The sequence below is a fragment of the Camponotus floridanus genome, unplaced genomic scaffold, assembly GCF_003227725.1.
Source record: "Camponotus floridanus strain SB8 unplaced genomic scaffold, Cflo_v7.5 scaffold481, whole genome shotgun sequence".
Classification (NCBI taxonomy): domain Eukaryota; kingdom Metazoa; phylum Arthropoda; class Insecta; order Hymenoptera; family Formicidae; genus Camponotus; species Camponotus floridanus.
The window spans coordinates 5930-28123 of NW_020229638.1; the positions used below are offsets into that span (position 1 = coordinate 5930).

The window sequence follows — 22194 nt, forward strand, 5'->3', positions numbered from 1 at the left end:
AGCTGTATCTGTTCATTTATTAATTTTCTATCGTTCGCGTCCATAATTCCGAATAATGTTTTTGTTATCGAACCTATTCCATCGATAAGACCTCTACGTTTATTCGTTCGAGTCTTGTATAATGTATTTATTAACTTTATTATTTTGGCTAAAGTTTTGGAATCGTTATTAATTAATTTTTTAAGATTATCGCAAGTTCGTTGGGTGCTCGTATCGAATTTTATCTCGGTGCACATCTTACTTGTTTGTTCGATATATTAGTTTATCTGCCATGTTCTATCGTTTAGTTCTGTTATATCTAATTTAATTACTAGTTTCCACATCCGGTTTGTTTGATGCAGGTGTCCAATTTTTTCATAATATATTCCTGGCGTATTATCAAATTCCGCCACTTCAAATGGAAGATGTGTTTCATTTTTCTGAGTGCGGACAGGGTTGGTTCCCAGCGTCAGTGTTCTGTAATTACATATTGTAGGTATTATATTTATATATATATATATATATATATATATATATATATATGTATAAATGTATGCACTCTATGGGTGTCATGTTGTTTCTTGCCTGCTAACTTTATCAGTGTGGGATTAGTTTTTAATCTTTTTCGATTTAGCTTTGCTATGCATTATGTCGTTTTGCGAGCTTCAGTCTCTCGCTAGTCGCTGGACTGTTTGTTATAAAAAATGTCGAGCTATCCATCATCGTCTGGTGAATTTATTTGTGGTGACGATGATCTTTGTGAGGCGGATGTTCCGCGAGTGCGGGACGTGTCATGTGGCCCGCCCTTGCCACCTGGCCGATTTGAGCAGGCCTGTGCAAGGGTTTATCTACGTGGACCTTTATCGCTGCGGGTTACCTATGACTTTGAATTGGAGGAGCGTATTATAGAGGAGGTAGTTCCTCTCTCTCTCAGTTTCCTCCACTGGGAGTGGGAGTTTTTAAACATTTTTCGGGCAGAGGAGGCTCGCCTCTTTGAAGAGATGCGGGCCCAACAGGGAGTTGGTCGTGCGGCGCGTCTTCGCCTCTTGTGCCGAGGTGGACCCGGCATTGGGAGGGCCCGTGGCCCGCTGCCTCCTGCCCACCTTCTGGAGGGATTGCGAGGACCTGGTCGTGGACATGGTCGCCCGCATGGGTAAGTAGATTTTTATTATTTCTAATGTTCTACGAATAGTTTTAATTTGTTTGTATGTATCCGTATTGTTTTTCTCCCCTTTTTTATTGTATAGTTTACGTCGGAGTTCTTTTCTAAAATCGTATATGGTCCTGTCCATAGTGACTCTAGACTTTTTCGATCTTCCGCGTCGTAACGTTTCATCGTATACTAACACTTTGTCTCCTACTTTGAATTGTGTATCCTTTGTATTTTTATCATACTGTTTTTTGGCTTTATATTTTTCTTCTTTTATATGTTCTTTTGCGATTTGGTTTGTTGCGCGTAATCTTTCTTTTAATTCTTGCGCGTAATCGTCATAATTATATGTTAGTTTCGGCGGTTTTGTTAATGCGGTCGGCATCTCGGCTTGATGTCCGTACATTAGTTCAAACGGTGTATATCCCGTGGCGGTATGTGGCGTCGTATTATACATGAACATCGCGAACGGTATCCATTCGTCCCAGTCTGTTTGGTCCTTATTTATGTAATGTCTTAGATATTCGGCTAGTGTTCGATGCGATCGTTCTAACGCGCCGTTGCTTTCCGGGTGATACGCGGTCGTTTGTATTTTATTTATTTTTAGTAATTTGCACGTGTTTTTAAATATCTCGCTCATAAAATTAGTTCCTTGATCTGTTAAGATTTTTTCCGGTATTCCGTGTTCGAGTATTATTTTCGTAACGAATTCTTTACTAATAGTATTCGCTTCTTGGTTTGGAATCGGAATAGCTTTACTAAATTTTGTTAAATTATCCTGGAAAGTCAGTAAATATTTATTTCCATTATTGGTAATTGTTAACGGTCCGACTATATCTAACGCGCATTTTTCAAATGGTTTGTCGGGCGTGTCAGTAATTATTAAAGGAACTTTATTTTTTCTCGATAGTTTATTCTTTTGACAAGATTCACATTTCGCGATATATTGTTCAACGTCTTTAGTTAATCCTTTCCAGTTATGTTGTAATCGGATTCTTTTAATTGTTCGTTCTACTCCTTGATACCCTCCTATAGGTGCATCATGATATTCTAATAATATCTGTTGCTTCTCTTCCTCTGTATATGTTTTCATATTATCAGCGTCTGTTTCTTCCTCTTCTTTTTCTATCTTCAAAATTTCTTTATCTTTTCCTCTTGACGTTTCTGGTATCGCGTTGCGACTTAGTGCGTCAGCGTTCGCGTTCGCTCGTCCGGCTTTATGGATGATTTCATATTCATATTCTTCTAATTTTAATCTCCATCGGATCAGTCTTGATCCGGGGTCGTTTACATTAAATAGCCATATTAGTGGTTTATGATCGGTAACAATTTTGAATTTTGTTCCATATACGTATGGCCTAAAATGTTTAACAGCCCATACAATTGCTAATAATTCTTTTTCTGTAGTATTATAATTTTGCTCCGCCTTTGCCAGTATTCTGCTGGCGTAAGCAATCGGTCGGTCGTTGCCTACCTCTCCTTGTGATAACACTGCTCCGATCGCATAGTCGGATGCGTCGGTGGTCACAATAAATTCTTCTGTAAAATCAGGATATTTTAGGACTGGTGCAGTCATTAATTTTTCTTTCAATAATTCAAACGCTGTTTGCTGCTCTGTTGTCCATAAAAATTTTTCTGATTTTTTGGTTAATTTTGTTAACGGTTTTGCAATTTTTGAAAAATCTTCAATGAATTTCCTGTAATATCCAGCTAGTCCTATGAAGGATTGGATATCTTTCACTTTCTTCGGCGTCGGAAATTCTTTTATTGCCGTTAGTTTTGACGAGTCTGGAGATATTCCGTTTTCGGAAATAATATGACCCAGGTATATTACCTCCTTGCGTAAAAATTCGCATTTATCTGGCTGCAATTTTAAATGAGTTTTTCGCAATTTTTGCATTACCTCCTTTAATCGCTTGTTGTGCTCCTTTAGGCTTGATCCGTATATGACGATGTCATCAAGGTAGACTAAGCATCTAAGACCTTGCATTCCCATTAATACTGAATTCATCAGCCTTTGGAAAGTCGCTGGTGCATTCTTTAATCCAAACGGCATTCGATTAAATTCGTAGTGTCCGTAGGGAGTTGAAAAGGCAGTTTTATTTTTATCCTTTTCAGCCATTGGAATTTGATGATATCCTGACGCTAGATCTAGTGTGGTGAAATATTTTGCATTTCCCAGTTGATCTAGAATATCAGTAATATTAGGCAATGGGAATGAGTCGCCTATAGTTAATTCATTTAATTTCCGGAAGTCTATGACTACTCGGAGTTTCGGTTTTCCTGATACATCTGTTTTCTTTGGCACAACTAATAATGGTGCGTTCCACTGACTCGTGCTTGTTCTGATAATTTCATCTTGCAGCATTTCTTGTACTTGCCGATTTACTTCCGCCTTATGTTTCTCAGGTAATCGGTATGGTTTCACGTTCACCGGCGCGGTGTCGGCACGCGTACTTATCTCATGCTCGACCGTCGCGGTGCATGTCAGTGGTTCTCCTTCCAAATGGAATATATCATCGTATTCTTCACAAATTTCTAAAAGTGTTCGTTCTTCTTCTTTATTTAGATGGTGTGTTCGCAATAAGTGTCAAATTCGCTGCTTGCGGGATATATTATTTTTTATTTTTCTTCCCGTTTCTATGAGGCTTATTTCCCTTGTATCTTCCTCCGTGTCTTCTAGTGTGACTATTGGAGTAGGTATTTCGACTTCTTTATCTGTTGTATTTATCATACTTACAGGACATGCAAAATTTTTGGGTTCCACCAGGCAGCTTCCAATATATACTCCTGGCGCTGTCTCGCTTGCTCGGATTATTCCAACATTATTCTGATTCACGGCTGCCTTGATAATTGTCTCGCTGCGTGGTTTCAGGATTATTTTCTTGCACGGATGTAATTTGAATATACTATCCTTTATTTTTATTTGATTTCGTCTATAATCGCAGATTGCTGTTTGTTTTTTAAGGAAATCTATTCCTAAAATTCCATCATGTTCTATCGCTATGTCGTCCTTTATTATGTAAAAAGCATGTTTAATTTTATGATCGTTAATTTTAATTGTAGCGTACAATTTTCCTAATGTATATATTTTATGTCCACTTATTCCAGTAAGTGCAGTTTTTTCTTCGTAAATCAATGCGTCATCTTTTAAATTTTTTAATTTGATCAGAGAAATAGTTGATCCGGAATCATACAGCATGTTGATTTTTCCGCCTTTTACTTCGCGAATTGGCAAGGTTAATTGCAATAATTCGTCTCTCTGCGGTGCATGCATATTCTTGACATGCGTTACACGATACTCTAGAGCAGGTCGCGGTTGTTTCTTTCTCGCTTCCTCTTGCTCTTCTTCCTCACTATTGCTTAAAGAGTCAGTGCTCTTTTTCCTCTGTCTATACGGGGTCTTTTGTTCACGCATGCTTCCTGTATGTTTTATTTTATTAACTGGCTTGGAGTTATGGTTATTTGTACCGTTTATTTTAGGATGTCCGTTCAAGTTCCAGCATTCCTCACGAGTATGTCCTGTCTTTTTACAATGTTTGCAAAATTTACTCATAGTATTTATTCGTGTAGACTTTTCCGGTTTTGGTAATGTGAATTTATTACTGCTTCGACAATCGCGTCCGTAGTGTCCAGATTTTCCGCATTTATAACATTGTATGTTAGTATCTCGAGTTGGTCGCGTTTTAACGTCGAATTTATTTTTATAGGAGAAGCCGGATGCTCGTGTTACAGACGGGCCGATAAGCTTCTCCTCCGCGCTCGCGCCATTTATCGCTTCTTGGAGCGAAGTATATCTTTGTGATCGCACAAGAATTTTTAATTCATCGCGTAATCCGATTTGAAAATTTATTAGCGCTTGTTTTTTAATGGTTTCTTGTATTGCTTGTTTAAATGAAGGAGGCCGTTCTTCTCCTTCCACCATGGACTCATATAGTTTCATGGCTAACGTATCGACACGTTGGCCGAATGCATGGGCGGTTTCGCTTGACTTTTGTTTTAAAGAATTAAATTCTATCTGTAAGTGTGTTGTACTTTGCTTCGCTTGATAGCAAGTTTCGAGTTGTGTTTTTAATTCTTCAAATGTCTGGATATCTCGCGTTCGAAATCTTGCATGGCTTTACCTCTTAATTTAGTATACAAGATTGCTTGTACTAACGATTCTTCGTCCGCGGGATTAATATTTTGTACCGCGTACGTACAAGCGTTTAAGAATTCCTGTAATCTATGTCGCGTCGTCCCATCAAACTCGGGAATCATTGTTCGCGCTTCTTTTAATGATACATAGTGCGGGGCTGCGCTACGTCGGTTTCGTATATCGCGTTGAGTGCGTCCGTACGTTACGTCGAGTGGGACAATGTTTGCATTTACTCGCGTTTCGTTTAAATTTGCTTGTGCGGTTTGTATCTCTCGCATTTGTTCGCGCATGTACTGCATTTCGGTTTGCATTTCGCGGAAACTGTGTACGAGTTCGGCGAGTAATACGTTACTCGTTCCTTCGGCCGGCTGACCTGCGTCCTCATAGGCCGCGGCTGCGTTTAGTTCGGCCTGTTGCGCTCGCATGCGTTCGATTTCTCTATCGACGGCTTCGTTTTCCATATTTACTTGCGCACGTGGCTCGAATAAACTAATATCAACTGATAACGGTGAATAATTTCTTCGTACTGTAACGCGACTTGGTCCGTCTTGTACAGTGTTATCGTTATTACTCGGTTCGTGTTCCTCGGATGAATTAGAACTCGAATAGTGTTTTTCTAAATTTTTTCGCACGCTTCTACGAATATCGCGAGCAGCCTCTTCTGCTACTCGGATCGGAGTTACAATTCCGAATCTATTTGCCAATCGCGCTGGCACGCTCAGAAAACGCGGACTCTTAAATTTTACTTGTTTTGACGGTGCTGACATTTAAATAAAGTTCGACTTACAGTAGTAGCACGGTGATTCGCATGGTCGTAACTTATCAGGTCGCTTATCGTATCGCTCGACTGTTGATGCTGCTGGTGGGTCGTTGTCCCGTTGGTGCGCTATCCGTCGGTGATGCGTTGTTCGTCTGCGTTGCGTTGCCTTGGCCGTGGATCGACGTTGGTCCTTGAGCGCTGGTCCTTTCTGCTTTCAGCTGCTTGGCCGTGATTTCCTTATCACTGTCGTCCGTGTGCGTTGCTGGTTGAGACTATCTGCTTTAATGTAGCCGGTGCTCTCTCCAGTTTATTAATTTTGTATTTTCTTTTTGTTGCAGGCGTTAAGGATCCAGGATGGTCCTCGATCTCGGCTATCCCACCGCTGCCACCAATAATGTCGTGCCCGGCGGGGCACGGGGTGTGGGGTAGCCGGGAGTATAAAATAGAACCGTATTATCCTTTAGCGTTTTTATTGTATTTTTAGTTTACAAATATATATTCGCTTAATATCTTCTATTCTTATCAGTTTCTTTCGAGCCTTCTCTTCGTTGTCCTTTCCTCGAATCGTTCGTAAATAGATTTAGAGCGTTTACAATTTCTTTGGGTGTCTTCGTTGCACAATTTTAACGGTTTAGCACTCGGCACTACTTTAGTGATTGATTTATTGCTTGTGACTGTCCGCCGCGGATTTGCGGTGGACGGCTTTTATTCCCTCTGTTTTGAAGGGTTTTTTGGAGGGGATCGCCTGGCAACATGACCATATATGGTCATGGGGTTTTCTGTGGCGTTCATAATCAAAATGCAAGCGAAGGAAGTTCAAAGTCGAATTCCTTCGTTAGCGTCTTTCGCCTTTCCGGTGAGCGACGGTAGTTCGCTGAGTTAGCGGTTCTTGGCGTGGCTCGCGAATGTTCTTTACGATATTCGCGAATGTTTTATATAATTACTAAAATAAGTTATAGTCTCTCGGGCTATAACATCATATAAAGTCGCGAATATGAATAAAAGACTAAAAATATAGTAATTATTATTTTAATTTCTATCACTTTAATTTCTGATATCTGATACAAGCAAATGAGAGTCAGAATATTAAACTGATTGGAATCAATATGATAAATGAAAAATTATTCATGTACTGCCTATTTGAGGTATAAAGCAAGAATTTAATTCTAAATATAATAAATTACATCTCAAGTTTTACAAGTTACATTTACTTTTATCATTTACTTTGTTATTAATTTAATTAAATTGAATTAGTCCTTCGCTATATGAGATATAACTACGATATAACATATTACATATATGTTATTTTCTAAGAAAATTCTAATTAACTTGCCGATAATATTGTTATTTAGCACTTGTAATAATCAATTTTGTTGCATTTATATAACATTAATAAAAGTAAGCGCAAATCTTGTGCAGTTTCTGCTGTCAATTTGCCATCAGGTTGCATGCGCAGATTCTACTCGGTTTCTGCTGACAATCTAACATCAAATTGCACGTGCAGATCCTGCTCGATTTCTGCTGACAGATTCTGCTAGCAGAACTCAAGCTTAATGCGGACGCAGTTGATGCCAATCTGCCGCAATATTCTGTTTGAATCTGCTCGCATGCTGCTGGCAGACTGCTAACATTTTGCTTACTGGGTATTACATGTATATTGAACTTGTTATTTTAAATAAATAACAAATGAATAATTTTTATTAAGTAGCCAAACATTTATTTCTCCGACTAAAATCGATTTAACATCTGAAGTCTCTCTATTGAGATTGTATAAGAAATTAAATCGAAGTAATATTTCTAATTTTATCTGTCATTCTTTGCAAACTTTATATAATACTCATAACTAAAACTAAATACGAGAGAGATAGCGCTCATAGCGGTAAACGAATGAACTAACGATTATTGGTTTTACAGTGAATTTTACTTTAATAATTGTTAAAGTCTGATCGCAAAAATCATGTTATATAAAAAATTTTAAAACATTTTTTTATGGGATCAATGTACTAACTAATGATATTAATAATAAAATAATCGTCACTTCATGACTGAAAAATGACGTCAAAATAATGTTATATCGAAACGTCAATATAAAATCATGTAAATCAGTTATTTTGATGACATATGATCAAAAATGTCCAGTTTGGAACATTAAAATGACGTGTGCTTTCTACCTGGGAATTAATTATTTAATATAATTATATTGTAATATTATATAATTTAATAATTATAATTTCTATTTTTTTAAGCATAAAGTACTTAATATTTTTTACATATTTTTTCCCTTTTTTTTGTTACATGTAATATATTTCCCACAGGGCACAAAGACGTCTAAAAGATGACTAAAACTGGACATATTTTCGTCAAAGACGTCTTTTAGTTAGAGACAATAGTCGACGAAAAGTCGGCTCATGACCCGATTTTAGTCACTAATCTGTCAAGCCAAAAGATGATTAAAAGATTACTAAAAGACGACTAAATCATATCATAATTTTTAAACGAAACATACATATTTCAATCCCTAAATAATAATATAATTTATCTATTTCATATAAAATTTTACATAAAAATGCAATATGCAAGTATAAATTATAAATAAAATTTTTATACAAAATTTTATTTATAATTTATACTTGCATATTGCATTTTTATGTAAAATTTTATATGAAATAGATAAATTATATTATTATTTAGGGATTGAAATATGTATGTTTCGTTTAAAAATTATGATATGATTTAGTCGTCTTTTAGTAATCTTTTAATCATCTTTTGGCTTGACAGATTAGTGACTAAAATCGGGTCATGAGCCGACTTTTCGTCGACTATTGTCTCTAACTAAAAGACGTCTTTGACGAAAATATGTCCAGTTTTAGTCATCTTTTAGACGTCTTTGTGCCCTGTGGGAAATATATTACATGTAACAAAAAAAAGGGAAAAAATATGTAAAAAATATTAAGTACTTTATGCTTAAAAAAATAGAAATTATAATTATTAAATTATATAATATTACAATATAATTATATTAAATAATTAATTCCCAGGTAGAAAGCAAATTCTAGACTTTAAAAGGTCGACGAAAGGACGTCTTGTTTTAGTCGTCTTTTCGACATGACGAAAAGACATCTATAAGACGTCTTTTTCGCCATGTCCAAAAGTCGACTTAGAAAAGACATCTTTTCGTCGTCTTTTAGTATTTTGTGCCCTGTGGGTTCGCTTATAACAATTATTTATTTCTTTATTTTATGTTTTTCTTTTTTAGATATATTATTAACAATTTATTTCTATATATTTTACATTAAAATATATTTTGAATTAATAATATTGTATGTATCATGAGCTAGAGAGAAAGAGAACAGAATAAGTATGTAAGTGAAAGAGTAAGCGAGATAGAAGTTCAGATGGCATTACTGATCAATTTACTTATTTCACGCATGCGTACACCATTTTGGCCAACACTGACATCAAAGGAGCCGACAAGGAGTTGTGCTACTATATATACTGTGGTCATACTTCGAGACTGTGAAAAATTTTCTGACAACGTGTATAATCGGTTTCGCAGTGTCTTCCGTTTATCTCATAGACTTACTAGAATAGACTGCTCATGAAGGTAGTGAGGGTATCCGTCATTGAGAAAAGGATAACTGTCGTTAAATATGAGTTTCTATCTCTTCCTAATGCAGAGTAGTGGGGAAGCATAACGAATAACGACCAATAACGGTGTCAGAGCGTAAGTGTCAGAGTATGCGTATTGTCAATGTGAGCTAAGTCACGCCCACTAGAAAGAGATAGAAACTAGAACTCATATTAACGACAGTTATCCTTTTCTCAGTGACGGATACCCCCACCACCATAATGAGGGCTCATGAGCAGTCTATTCTAGTAAGTCTATGATTTATCTATACTTCAACCATAGAAAATCATAGAAAAGGATTTTTAATTCTATGGCCGATATTTATAGCCCGGTCTTATATTTAAGATCATCTTAAGAACTCATTCAACCAATCAAATAGCTACAATGCAGCTATTGATTGGTGGAATGAGAGCTTAAGACGATCTTAAATATAAGATCAGACTATGAATTTCGGCCTATGCAGGCAATAAAAAATGCCATCCGCCCAAAAATTACAATGTTTTGTCGATAAAATAGATAGGTTGAGGGATTTCTTAAAATTCTGACTGAAAAGCGGCAAAATGATTGACCGCATTCAGCGGACTTAATAGTTGAGCAACATTACTAGATTTTCCGATGTAACTCGACGCTGATTGGTCGGACCTAAATGTAGAAACTATATTCGATTGCTACTTAGCGGTTGAGTCCGCTGAATACGGCCATTGCCTATCGTACGAAGGATCCCGGATTTAAGGCCGATATTCATAGTCCGGTCTTACATTTAAGATCATCTTAAGAACTCATTCAACCAATCAAATAGCTACAATGCAGCTATTTGGTGGAATGAGAGCTTAAGATGATCTTAAATGTAAGACCGGACTATGAATACCTTAATCCTGGTACAATTATGAAATTTATGAATTTATGAAATTTATGAAATTTTCTACGATACAACCATCTTATTCCCCTTTCCTCATCATTCTCCTTTCTTTATCTCTTTTCCCTTGATTTATTGGCTGCATTCAGCGGATTCAATCGCTAAATAGCAACCGAATATGATTGATCTCTATTTTCAGGTCCGACCAATCAGCGTCGAGTTACATCGGAAAATCTAGTAATGTTGCCCAACTGTTGAGTCCGCTGAATGTGGCCATTGATTGCGATATTCTACTTTACCAGTTGATAATCGAACGTTTAAGATCCTTACAGGATCGTTTGCATAAGTAAATCAAAGACCACCTACCGTAAAATTCTCTCGATTATTCTCGATGAATCGGAATGAGTTTCCGATGGGCGGGATATTCACGTTTCGCGATTAAGCGCGGAACAGATTTAGACGTCGCATTGATCATATCCGCCGTGAGGATGCTCGTTTCGGATACTTTAACCTAACTTCGCGTCTCCTTAATGTCAATTGATGCCGATGCAAGTATGGCGGACCTGAGCGATACAAACTCGCACGAGATGACAGAGAATCATGTTAACAAGCGGTGCAATAATCAGTGGGTGCGCTTGAATGTCGGCGGGACGTACTTTCTGACGGCCAAGACAACTCTGGCGAGAGACCCCAACTCGTTTCTATACCGGCTCTGTCAGGAGGACTCGGATCTTATTTCGGACAGGGTTAGTTGACTTGGTTAGTTGCTTCTTACCGGGAATTTCAAACAAATCCTCTCGATTGTAACAATGTCGCGTTCGCGCGCTTATGTCATGTTATCAATGTTGACACTTGAGTCGGAGTTGGAATCGATTAAGCTTCTCTCGGCGAGGTTCCTGCCCGAAATGGTAACATGATGGTAAACGCTTTGTTTTTAAGGACGAAACGGGAGCGTACCTGATAGACCGCGATCCCACGTACTTTAGCCCAGTATTAAATTATCTACGTCACGGCAAGCTGGTCATAAATAAGGATCTAACGGAAGAGGGTGTGCTGGAGGAAGCTGAGTTTTATAACATCACCGAACTCATTCGGTTAGTCAAAGAAAGAATCATATTGAGGGACACTAGACCACAGAGGGATTCCAAAAAGCACGTTTATAGAGTTCTCCAGTGTCACGAGGATGAGTTGACGCAAATGGTATCCACGATGTCGGATGGATGGAGATTTGAACAGGTACTTAAGGTTCAATTTATATCTTGTTAATCGCACATGTTTATAAAATTTCCTTTCCTGCACAAGTGTTGTCGGATTTAATAATATATAATGAGTATGTTTACACGGCAACGTTAATCAAGTTTAGTAACAACCGCTGTAACTACTGGTGTTATATGCCGTGTAAACCGTGCTTTACACCGTTATTACACCATTTGTAGTAACGCTACTCCTACTGAGGAAAAAGAGTAGACTTACAAATCCAGCTTTAAGAAGATGTGTAAACGCTACAAGAGTTATAACAATTGTATTACCAACTTGAATAATCAAGTGACGAGTATACAAAAACTGTCAATAAGTTAAAGTAAATATGTAATTGCTATGTAATTGCTATGTAATTGATTGTATTGCTCCTTGCGTGTAAACGAACATCACTTTTAGGGAGTTATAACTATGATTGTTACTAAACCATATTAACGTTGCCGTGTAAACGTACTCAATAATAAATTATAATAATATATAATAATAAATTATAATAGTATACAATAATAAATTATATAATAATATATAATAATAAATAATATATAATACAATAAATTCTTATTCAATAATATATAATACAATAAATTATTATTCCTTCCTGTTTATTTTACTCTTTTTTAGCTAATCAACATAGGTTCTCAATATAACTATGGTAATGACGATCATGCTGAATTTCTGTGTGTTGTAAGCCGGGAATACGGAGCTAGTCAGCTCAGCAGTAAGGAAGAGGAGTCTACAGATCGTGTCAAGGTACCGCTATCCTATTCGACTGTTTCCCATCCTTATTTGAGCCAAAGTAGTCACGGCTAATGCGACTATTTTATGTTTTTGTTACATCCTAAACTAGTATATCGTAATCATAGGTTTATTAATCGAGTTTCAATTTATATTCTTACTAAATATCTTTACTGTTTAAGTGAAAATTATATGTCCTCTAAATAATCTGTGTCGGTATTGTTACCTTCCATGTTGGGTTGCATGAGATATTCATTGAAGCGATAAATGTCTAACTACTTCTTCAGCTGGGAACACAAGTGCTTTCCTGTTTGGAAGGAAGGATTGGATTACAATGAAATTTCCAAGCACTTCACTGTGTCATAAGTGGAAGAAAATTATTCCCAAATCTATTTTTGCAATCCAACATTGATTTTCTTGATTTCTAACATTATCGTAAAATCAAATAACATCTTTTCTCAATTTTTACACGAATAAATTAAACAGTATTATTTTTGGTATTAACAATTTGCCTAAACTGACTGATATACACAGTTCTGGATTGGGTAGAAAACCAAAGATAAGCTTTATTGCTATGTGTATAATATAAAGAATAAGATACACACATTTACATTAAGGGATAAAGTTTTACTTTACATCTTATCAATCACGCTTGATTTAGCAATATATGTCTATCTACATTTTTCTACAATACCTTTGACAATTGCTTAAAATTATTTCGCTTAATCATTTTGAAAGAAATACGAAAAAAGAAAATTTCTTGTAAAATTATATTTTCAATAATAGATTATTTTTATTATGTGGCTCATTTATTTTGCAAGTAAAATTTCTGAATAGAGATACATCTATAGAATTAAATTTTGTTTTGTTTTTTATGTTTTGTACATACATTTCCATACATGTGTCTGGTGCTTCAAATACACATATTTACTCATTAAAATCGTATTAACTGAAAAAAAAAGAAATTACCTAATAATTTGTAAAACTCAGAGGCCTCTTCGCATGTTGAGCATGTTCTGCCTCTGATATTTGTTGTATGTACCATATTATTATTATTATTATTATTATCATTATTATCATTATTATTATTATTATTATTATTATTATTATTATTATTATTATGTATCGTTCGCATGCCGTTCGTTAAATAAAGAATTTTTTCTTTCATTGGTTTGGTTACTTTATGACCTGTGACCTGCATGAATTTTTTGTTGCATGCTAAATTATTCATTGTATATTATGTCCATTATATAACATAAGAATAAATTGTCCACCCTGTATATTTATTATTAAAAGCTTATATATATATATATATATATATAATTTATTTGTATAATATAAAAGATATTATCTCTTAAATTATAAGGTGTACATGTACTAAAAAAATATATGGGATTGCAGTTTGATAAGGGATAGCTTTTGGGAACTGAAATGTTATAGCTAGTTGTAAATTAGCATACCGGGACATTTCTTATATTTTACTGATTTTATATGGCGCAACAATGTAACAGAGGCGGAACATATTTTCGATAATAAAAATCTATATAATTTTAATTCCCATTACAATTCATATAATTAAGTAATTATAATTATTATAAGTGACTAATACGTTTTTATTAAGCTTAGACTATTGGATTACATTCTAGGTTTTGCAGCAGAAGGGTTCACGCATGTAATGTCTAGATCCGTCCTTGTTTTCCCTTGCCTCCTTTAGTTTGATCAACTGCGCTGCGACAAGAACTGAAGACTGTTTATTTTTTTTTTCTTTGTTTTTACGTTTAAAGTGTTAAATTGTAAAATCCGAAACTCTGTTTCCATTATACTCTCTACTTCTAGATAATGTTAATCTACAGGGACATTACTGTGCAAAGGATAAGGAAATTTTATAGTATATGTATTTATTACATAGCACAAGATATATATATATATATATATATATATATATATATATATATACAGAGTGTCCCAAAGTCCCGGACCAGTCGAATATTTCATAAACTATGCACTTTAGAAAAAAATGTTTCAGACAAAAGTTGTATGGCTTGAAGGAGGCCATCAGTGGCAATGATTTGACATGGGAGAATCATTTGAAAGTCACGTGAAGATCACCGTCAATTTCTTAAATGGAACTCCCTATTTTTTATTAAATATTCTGGTAGCTCACGTCGAGAGCTTTCCAAAACACTATAATTAAATTAGTTTTCATTAAGTACTTTCCGAATTGTGAGGCTTGAAATTATTTCTTAATTTTACATAAACCGTAAAATATTCATTTTTCGATTATCTTACTTAATACTTTTATGTACAAAATAATGAGAGGAATCAATTGGTGTAAAGAAAACACATAGTTGTTTTTAAGAAAAAAATATGTAATTTGCAATTAATAATTACATGACTCTCCAAGGTCAAATCATTGCCACTATCTGATGGCCCCCTTCAAGCCATACAACTTTTGTCTGAAACATTTCTTTCTAAAGTGCATAGTTTACGAAATATTCGACCGGTTCGGGACTTTGGGACACCCTGTATATTGTACATGAAGCTTTAACAACCGAAAGTATCATTATTAATTTATTCCTCTTCATTAACAAGTGTCTGCAGAAAGAAAAAAAATGTCGATCTCACAAAAGGGATATAGTTTAATAATTTCATACAGTTTATACAGATATGTAATCGCTATATGATAAACATAAACCTTCCTTTTTATAAGCGCACTCATCTGCTTTAAAAGCAGATACGCTAATTACATATAGTCAGAGAGTATAGTTATATTATTAATAAATGACGTTGTTCTGTATAAAATTTCTGCAGTTGTGTTTTAGCTTTATCAAATATTTTAAATGGACAATGGTATTTGTGGAGGCAATTGGTTTCGTATCAATTTCTGCGATAATGATAATTTTTATCTTCGATAGTGCTACACGTGGTAGAGAATGTCGTTTTTTTGTACCAAATTGTACAGAAATTCTTTTTCCCACATCCGTGTCCTTATTATAAGATGTCTAAATTACCTTCGCACTGCCGCTATAAAACATAAAAATAATATTTGTATACCTTGTAAAACGTGATAATTTTCAAAATCCAAGATGCATAACTGTAATAACTAATGAATATGTAAAACTGACTTTTTACATGTATTGTTAATATGGAAAGAGAGATTTTTTCTAAACAAAGCAATTTTATTACACTACTCATTAAGGATACAGATTTGAGATGTGTATAAAAAAAAAGTAGATGCTTAATCTCTTTGTAAATGCTATTATGCGCGAAGAAATTTTAGAGAGCGAGAAACACATGTACAATTTACAAGATTTTGAAATATTCATTGCACATTTCATGTAGGGTATACAAAAGATTAGGGAGGAAAAAAATAATAAGAAATGCGATTTCATCGTCGCACATTCATAAAGTGTACAATTGGAAAGAAATTTGCTACTCATTTTCGTTCATAAATATTTGCACAGTTGCGGTATGATCTCCTACATCTGTAGTAATAAATAATATTTGCGATAGATGTAGGTTGTCAATTATCGAAGGCCTATTAAGAAAGTGTCCTATAGACATTACATATATATATAATCATATTTAAACATATTGAATGGAACAACATAAGTAACATTGGCTTTTTATAAATGCCATTAGTATTATAATATATGTGCGAAATTATATTATTTTACACACATACACATATATGATATATTTTTCTTTAAAAGGATATACAGTTGAATAATATTTGTTATTAATTGATTCAATACAAACAAAAAAAACAAAATTTCTGCTACATAATTGTATATAAAGTATCAGATATTTGCAAACAGTAAGATATGTAAGGAGACGTTACAAATTGGCTGGTAATGATTAATTTGGTATTGTGGAATTTTAGGACCAATATTGTTAATCTCGCACACTATGTACAGTGTTTTTTAGACTAATATAAGGCATTATTTTCTAGCTCAAATTCCTGTATCTAATCATGAATTTTTAGTCGATATTAATGTTCATTATTATTATATTACACATATGCCCCTCTTTACTCATACTAAAGTTTGTACTTTCATATAGATAGAGAGATTTATAATGATAGATAAATTTATTGATTATTCAATGTTTGGCGTTAAGGAACAAAAGGTAGTTATTTACATTGGAGACTAAAGTTATTATATATATATATATATATATATATATATATATATATATATGTATATATATAGATTATATTATAAGATGTAAAAAATTATCATATATATGCAAATATTTGCAAACAAATGGTATCATATGACAGTTTTCTGTGTTTCCAGTTAGGTCAATTTAAAAACTCTCTAAGTTAGGTATTCTCTCTGTTAAGTATCAATAATTACAACAAAATTTTACAAGTACTTTAATTTTGAATTTAATTTAACTGCACATCTAATGTACTGAATTTGTCGCAAACACCCAAGTTACTATATTATACATACACGTATTCTTAATTAAAGATATTTTACTGAAACAAATTTCACACATTTTTATACATATAAGCATCTCCATCCTATTAATGTATACAGATGTATTATAACGAAATCAAAAAAAATTACTTAATGCTAATTCAAAATATAAGATAATTCTGGTATAATAAAGATTTAGAATTACAACTTTCTATACGCAATAATTCTTATCTAATAGTGCAGTTACAATATGAGTAACAAATAAAAAAAAATAGATATTAAATACTGTTAATTATTTTTCGCCGATGCAGTCACAATCTCATATATATGAATAAATTATATAAATTAAATTACACCAAATCATTTTTGCATTATAAGTAATCATTTACGGCAACTATTACGATATCATATTATTGCTAGGTAAGTTTATATTAAGTAGATCTTATAGTGTGTGATTTATAAAGTAAGATGGAAAATTAAATACAAATCGTTTGTATTAATAATTAATTGTAACTTGTATGAAATAAAAGATTTATTGTACCATTGAAATTAAGCAGCTTTTACTCCTACTTTCACTTCTCTGTTGTCTTTTTTTCTGTATTTGTATACATAATAATAGCCATAGCATTGTATTTTTAGAATTGTACAAATGTATGAAAATGAAAATATGTATGCATATTAATTCCAAATCGATACAAATATATTTATATATATATATATATATATATATACACACACACACACACTGTGTGTAACGATACAATTATAGATTCTCAAACAATAAATAAAAAGTATAGAAAGATAAGTTTGAGCATAATGTTTCCAGATTTCTAAAAAACAAATAATCTCTTAAGGCATGTTTGCTATTGTTTTTAAGGGCTGATCAAGATATCTAGCCAATGCTTGTGCTTTTTCACGTAACAATCCAAATCCTACATTTTCCTTTGCATACAAACATAAGAGCAAGTTAGCTACTTCTGTGATAACAACTTTTCCTTCCTGTAAATGGGAAGAATATGAAAAAATTTTTTACTGTGTAAAATAATAAAAATTTAGTATATCATTACCATGCAATCCATTAAAACATAATGCAATTCATCTTCCTTAAAGGCGTTTCTCCCATTCTTTTCATAAGCTGTCCAAATATTACTTGTAATAGCAGCTGTAACTCTAGCATCTTTATCTCCATAACCACTGTATGCTAGTAATCCTCCATCTCTGTTAAGTAATCTAAAATATTACATATTAAAGTAAATATTTACAATAAATTTATAAATATACCATATAAATTTAGAATTAATCACATTGTACACACATATGCGCAAGAAAAGAGTGCATATAATGAACATATTTTTATTTTATCAAATTGAACAAGTGTGCAAAATGTACTTTAACGTACAAAAATAAAAATTTACCGGTAAATTGTTTGTAAAAAAATAAAACTTATTAATAACGTTATTTTTAAAAAATTCTCACTCACAAAGTATTTTCCACGCCCCCAGTATTAGCTTGACTTAAAACCTGCGTAAGAGCTTTCGGCTTCAACATATTTCTATTATTTTGTTATTAAATTCTATTTATTTATTACATATATATGTGCATATATAGACATATATAACAAATATGAAAGTATTTATTATTATACACTGCAATGCATGTACAAAATTTATTTTAATTTATTTAAGGTTCTAAATCAGCTGTTATCATTATGCGAATTATTATAATTCTTCTTTTAAGGTACGTTCCAAAACGTACTCTCCGAGGAAAATTTTCTCGATAGCCGTTCCAAAACTCTTTTAAGCGTTTCCGATTGGTTAGAATCAGTCATCGAGGCCCGGTTCCATAACTCGAGTTAGAGAACCTCTAGGAGAGAGAATGGACAACTGATCAAGCTTTTTCATGATTGGCTGGCAGAAAATGTATCAATTTTAGCTATTGCGACGCCAATGCAAAATATGATGACACACAAATAGGACACACATGACACACATATATTAAACTATTTGTGTGTGTATCATATTTTGCATTGGCGTCGCAATAGCTAAAATTGATACATTTTCTGCCAGCCAATCATGAAAAAGCTTGATCACATGTCACATGATCAGTTGTCCATTCTCTCTCCTAGAGGTTCTCTAACTCGAGTTAATCGGAATTTAATACGTTAAACTGGGTCGTGATTGGTCCATTCACTACTTAAACTCGGATTAACTGGAACTAGGCCCGAGTAAAATTTTCCTCGGTTACTTGCGTTTTGAAACGTAATCTTAAGTGGCAAGGAGCGGGGAGACTCCTACTCATGTTGCCATGGTAAAGTAGTATATGTAGATGATAAAATAAATAGTGATTCTGGAAACAGTAGAAGATTAGGGGTGCTTTCCAGCAAGCAACACAGGCGACACCGTGTCGCTACAGTGTCGACACAGGTGCTTTCCAACTACGACACAAGTCGACACAATCGTACACAGCAAAAATGCTGTGTTCGCCTGTGTCGTCGTTTTGTAGCACCCCAGTGAGTGCCAACATAACATTTCATATTTGGTATCACTAATTTTTTTAAGAATGGTATTGCGTGATATTGCGTCAAAAAGACATCTAAAAGACGACTTAAAGACATCTAGACGTCTTTAAGACGACATAATGTTGTGTGGGAACGTTCTGAAAATTTAGACCTAGTGACAACTATTAAAAGTGACTGCCCTGCACTCTAGTGGCAAAATAAAATAGCTAAAAAGCGTTCCAGCTACAAGTCGACACCAGAGAGAAGCCTGAGAGGGGTCATGCTGCCCTTTTTCAGGGAACGCTTTTTCCCCGCCATAAAGTGGCGCTAACTGGATCCATTTTACGGCCGGCGGTACTACGTGGCCGGATCCACTTTTCGCTGCCACGGTAAAACGACCGATTGGTTCATGTCCGTGCTAGATCCATAATTGTGGATCTCAAAAGTACGAAACATATCATACATTTTTTAATTTTTATTACATATTATTAACAGCGCGTGATCTTTTTTCACTTTAGCATATATTATAAAGTAATATATATGTATATGCGTGTATAATATATATAAAATTAAAATGCTTATTTCACATAAAATTTAATGTTTTAATAATTTCAATAAAAGTATTTTAATAAAATATATATGTGTATGTTACTCCAATAATAAATATTACCAAAATGAAAAAAAGATCATACACAATAATGTTTCGTACTTTATTTTGAGATTCACAATAATTAATGAATCTAGCACGAACATACGGTCGTTTTATACACTTATATATATGTATATGTATATGTACATGTATATGTATATATATATATATATATATATATATATATACATATAGTGTACGCGGGAGTATGTGAAGCGAGAAGGTAATAAGAGGGAGCGAAATGGCAATAAGAGTGAGCGAGATAGGAATTGAACAAGCAACGATGAGATTATAAACTAAAAACTGAAACTCCTATTTTTTATTTTATCGATATGAAAGTAATTTTAATGAATTATTGAGATTTTTGCGATTAAAATGATATCAAATACGGTATCAATCGGATAAATGTAGTTAAATATATATAATCAAAATTTTTATTATCAGAACAATTAAAAATTATCCGATTTACGTCGTGTTTGATATCATTTTAATCGCAAAAGTCTCAATAATTCATTAAAATTACTTTCATATCGATAAAATAAAAAAATAGGAGTTTCAGTTTTTAGTTTATAATCTCGTAAATTGCGAATGGATAGAGGAAGTGAAGAAGCCGATTGTAAGAGACTTCGGAATTCTTTGATGATAGGTCATCTCGCTCGCTCTCGACTCGCGGTTTCGCTGTCGCTCTCGCACTTGACACGTCGTAAAGATAAGCGAACTCGGCTTCCTCGCGAATGTAAACATCTCATTAAATAAAAACTGAAACCCCTATTTTTTCATTTTATCGGTATGAAAGTAATTTTAATGAATTATTGAGATTCTTGCGATTAAAATGATACCAAACACGACATAAATCGAATAATTTTTAATTGGTCTGACAATAAAAATTTTGATTATATATATTTAACTACATTTATCCGATTGATACCGCGTTTGATGTTGTTTTAAAATTTGTCGTCATTGTCGCAAAATTTTCATTGTTCCATTACAATTACTCGCATACCCTTACAAAATATATCTTAAAATTATTAATTTATTTATTTCTCACAATTTGTCATCGGTCGCTTGCCAGCGGCAGGCTTGATAACGAGATGAATATGACAGTATATGAGTACGTAAGAGCGAGTGAAACAATAACAGAAGCGAGCGAGAGAGAAATAGTATGCCAGACTGCAAGAAAGACTCGGTTTTCGAGTCTTCGTTGCTTGTTCAATTCCTATCTCGCTCACTCTTATTGCCATTTTGCTCCCTCTTATTACCTTCTCGCTTCACATACTCCCGCGTACACTATATGTATATATATATATATATATATATATATACATATACATGTACATATACATATACATATATATAAGTGTATAAAACGACCGTATGTTCGTGCTAGATTCATTAATTATTGTGAATCTCAAAATAAAGTACGAAACATTATTGTGTATGATCTTTTTTTCATTTTGGTAATATTTATTATTGGAGTAACATACACATATATATTTTATTAAAATACTTTTATTGAAATTATTAAAACATTAAATTTTATGTGAAATAAGCATTTTAATTTTATATATATTATACACGCATATACATATATATTACTTTATAATATATGCTAAAGTGAAAAAAGATCACGCGCTGTTAATAATATGTAATAAAAATTAAAAAATGTATGATATGTTTCGTACTTTTGAGATCCACAATTATGGATCTAGCACGGACATGAACCAATCGGTCGTTTTACCGTGGCAGCGAAAAGTGGATCCGGCCACGTAGTACCGCCGGCCGTAAAATGGATCCAGTTAGCGCCACTTTATGGCGGGGAAAAAGCGTTCCCTGAAAAAGGGCAGCATGACCCCTCTCAGGCTTCTCTCTGTCGACACTGTGTAACACTGTGTCACACAGTGTATCACTGTGTTACCATAGCTGGAAAGCACCCTAGATGGTTATTAAAGGATGCTTTCCATTTAGCGACACAAGTCAACACAAACGTCATTCTATCTTTTTTCAATGAATAAGCCTAATATTACATTTGTCGTACGACAAATTTTTTAAGCACATGATTGGCTGCAGAATAGAAAATTTTTAAAGATTCAAAAAATTATTATCCCGCAACCAATCAATGTG

General features: G+C 33.8%; 3 protein-coding genes across 4 annotated transcripts; 2 read left to right on the forward strand and 1 right to left on the reverse strand.

Moving 5' to 3' along the window:
* Positions 1-530: 530 nt before the first annotated feature.
* Positions 531-6540, forward strand: LOC112639142. Its single transcript, XM_025412174.1, has 2 exons — positions 531-1132; positions 6366-6540. Exons 1-2 carry the CDS (start codon positions 684-686, stop codon positions 6370-6372), a joined length of 456 nt encoding a protein of 151 aa, XP_025267959.1. The 5' UTR covers positions 531-683; the 3' UTR covers positions 6373-6540.
* A 4262-nt stretch (positions 6541-10802) lies between these two features.
* On the forward strand, positions 10803-14399 carry LOC105253562 (BTB/POZ domain-containing protein KCTD5). 2 transcript variants are annotated; one of them, XM_011261673.3, is made up of 4 exons: positions 10803-11257; positions 11451-11747; positions 12390-12518; positions 14150-14399. In XM_011261673.3, the coding sequence occupies exons 1-4, from the start codon at positions 11042-11044 to the stop codon at positions 14177-14179; spliced, it is 672 nt and encodes a 223-aa protein (XP_011259975.1). In that variant the 5' UTR covers positions 10803-11041; the 3' UTR covers positions 14180-14399. The 2 variants fall into 2 exon arrangements, with proteins under 2 accessions (XP_011259975.1, XP_011259974.1); XM_011261672.3 differs by lacking the exon at positions 14150-14399 and having other exon boundaries at positions 11042-11257; positions 12390-13238.
* Positions 14400-17667: 3268 nt separating this feature from the next.
* On the reverse strand, positions 17668-18644 carry LOC105253561 (ragulator complex protein LAMTOR2). The gene is made up of 3 exons (XM_011261671.3): positions 18408-18644; positions 17995-18157; positions 17668-17926 (listed from the first exon to the last, which is right to left on the reverse strand). Exons 1-3 carry the CDS (start codon positions 18473-18475, stop codon positions 17777-17779), a joined length of 381 nt encoding a protein of 126 aa, XP_011259973.1. The 5' UTR covers positions 18476-18644; the 3' UTR covers positions 17668-17776.
* Between the last annotated feature and the right edge of the window lie 3550 nt (positions 18645-22194).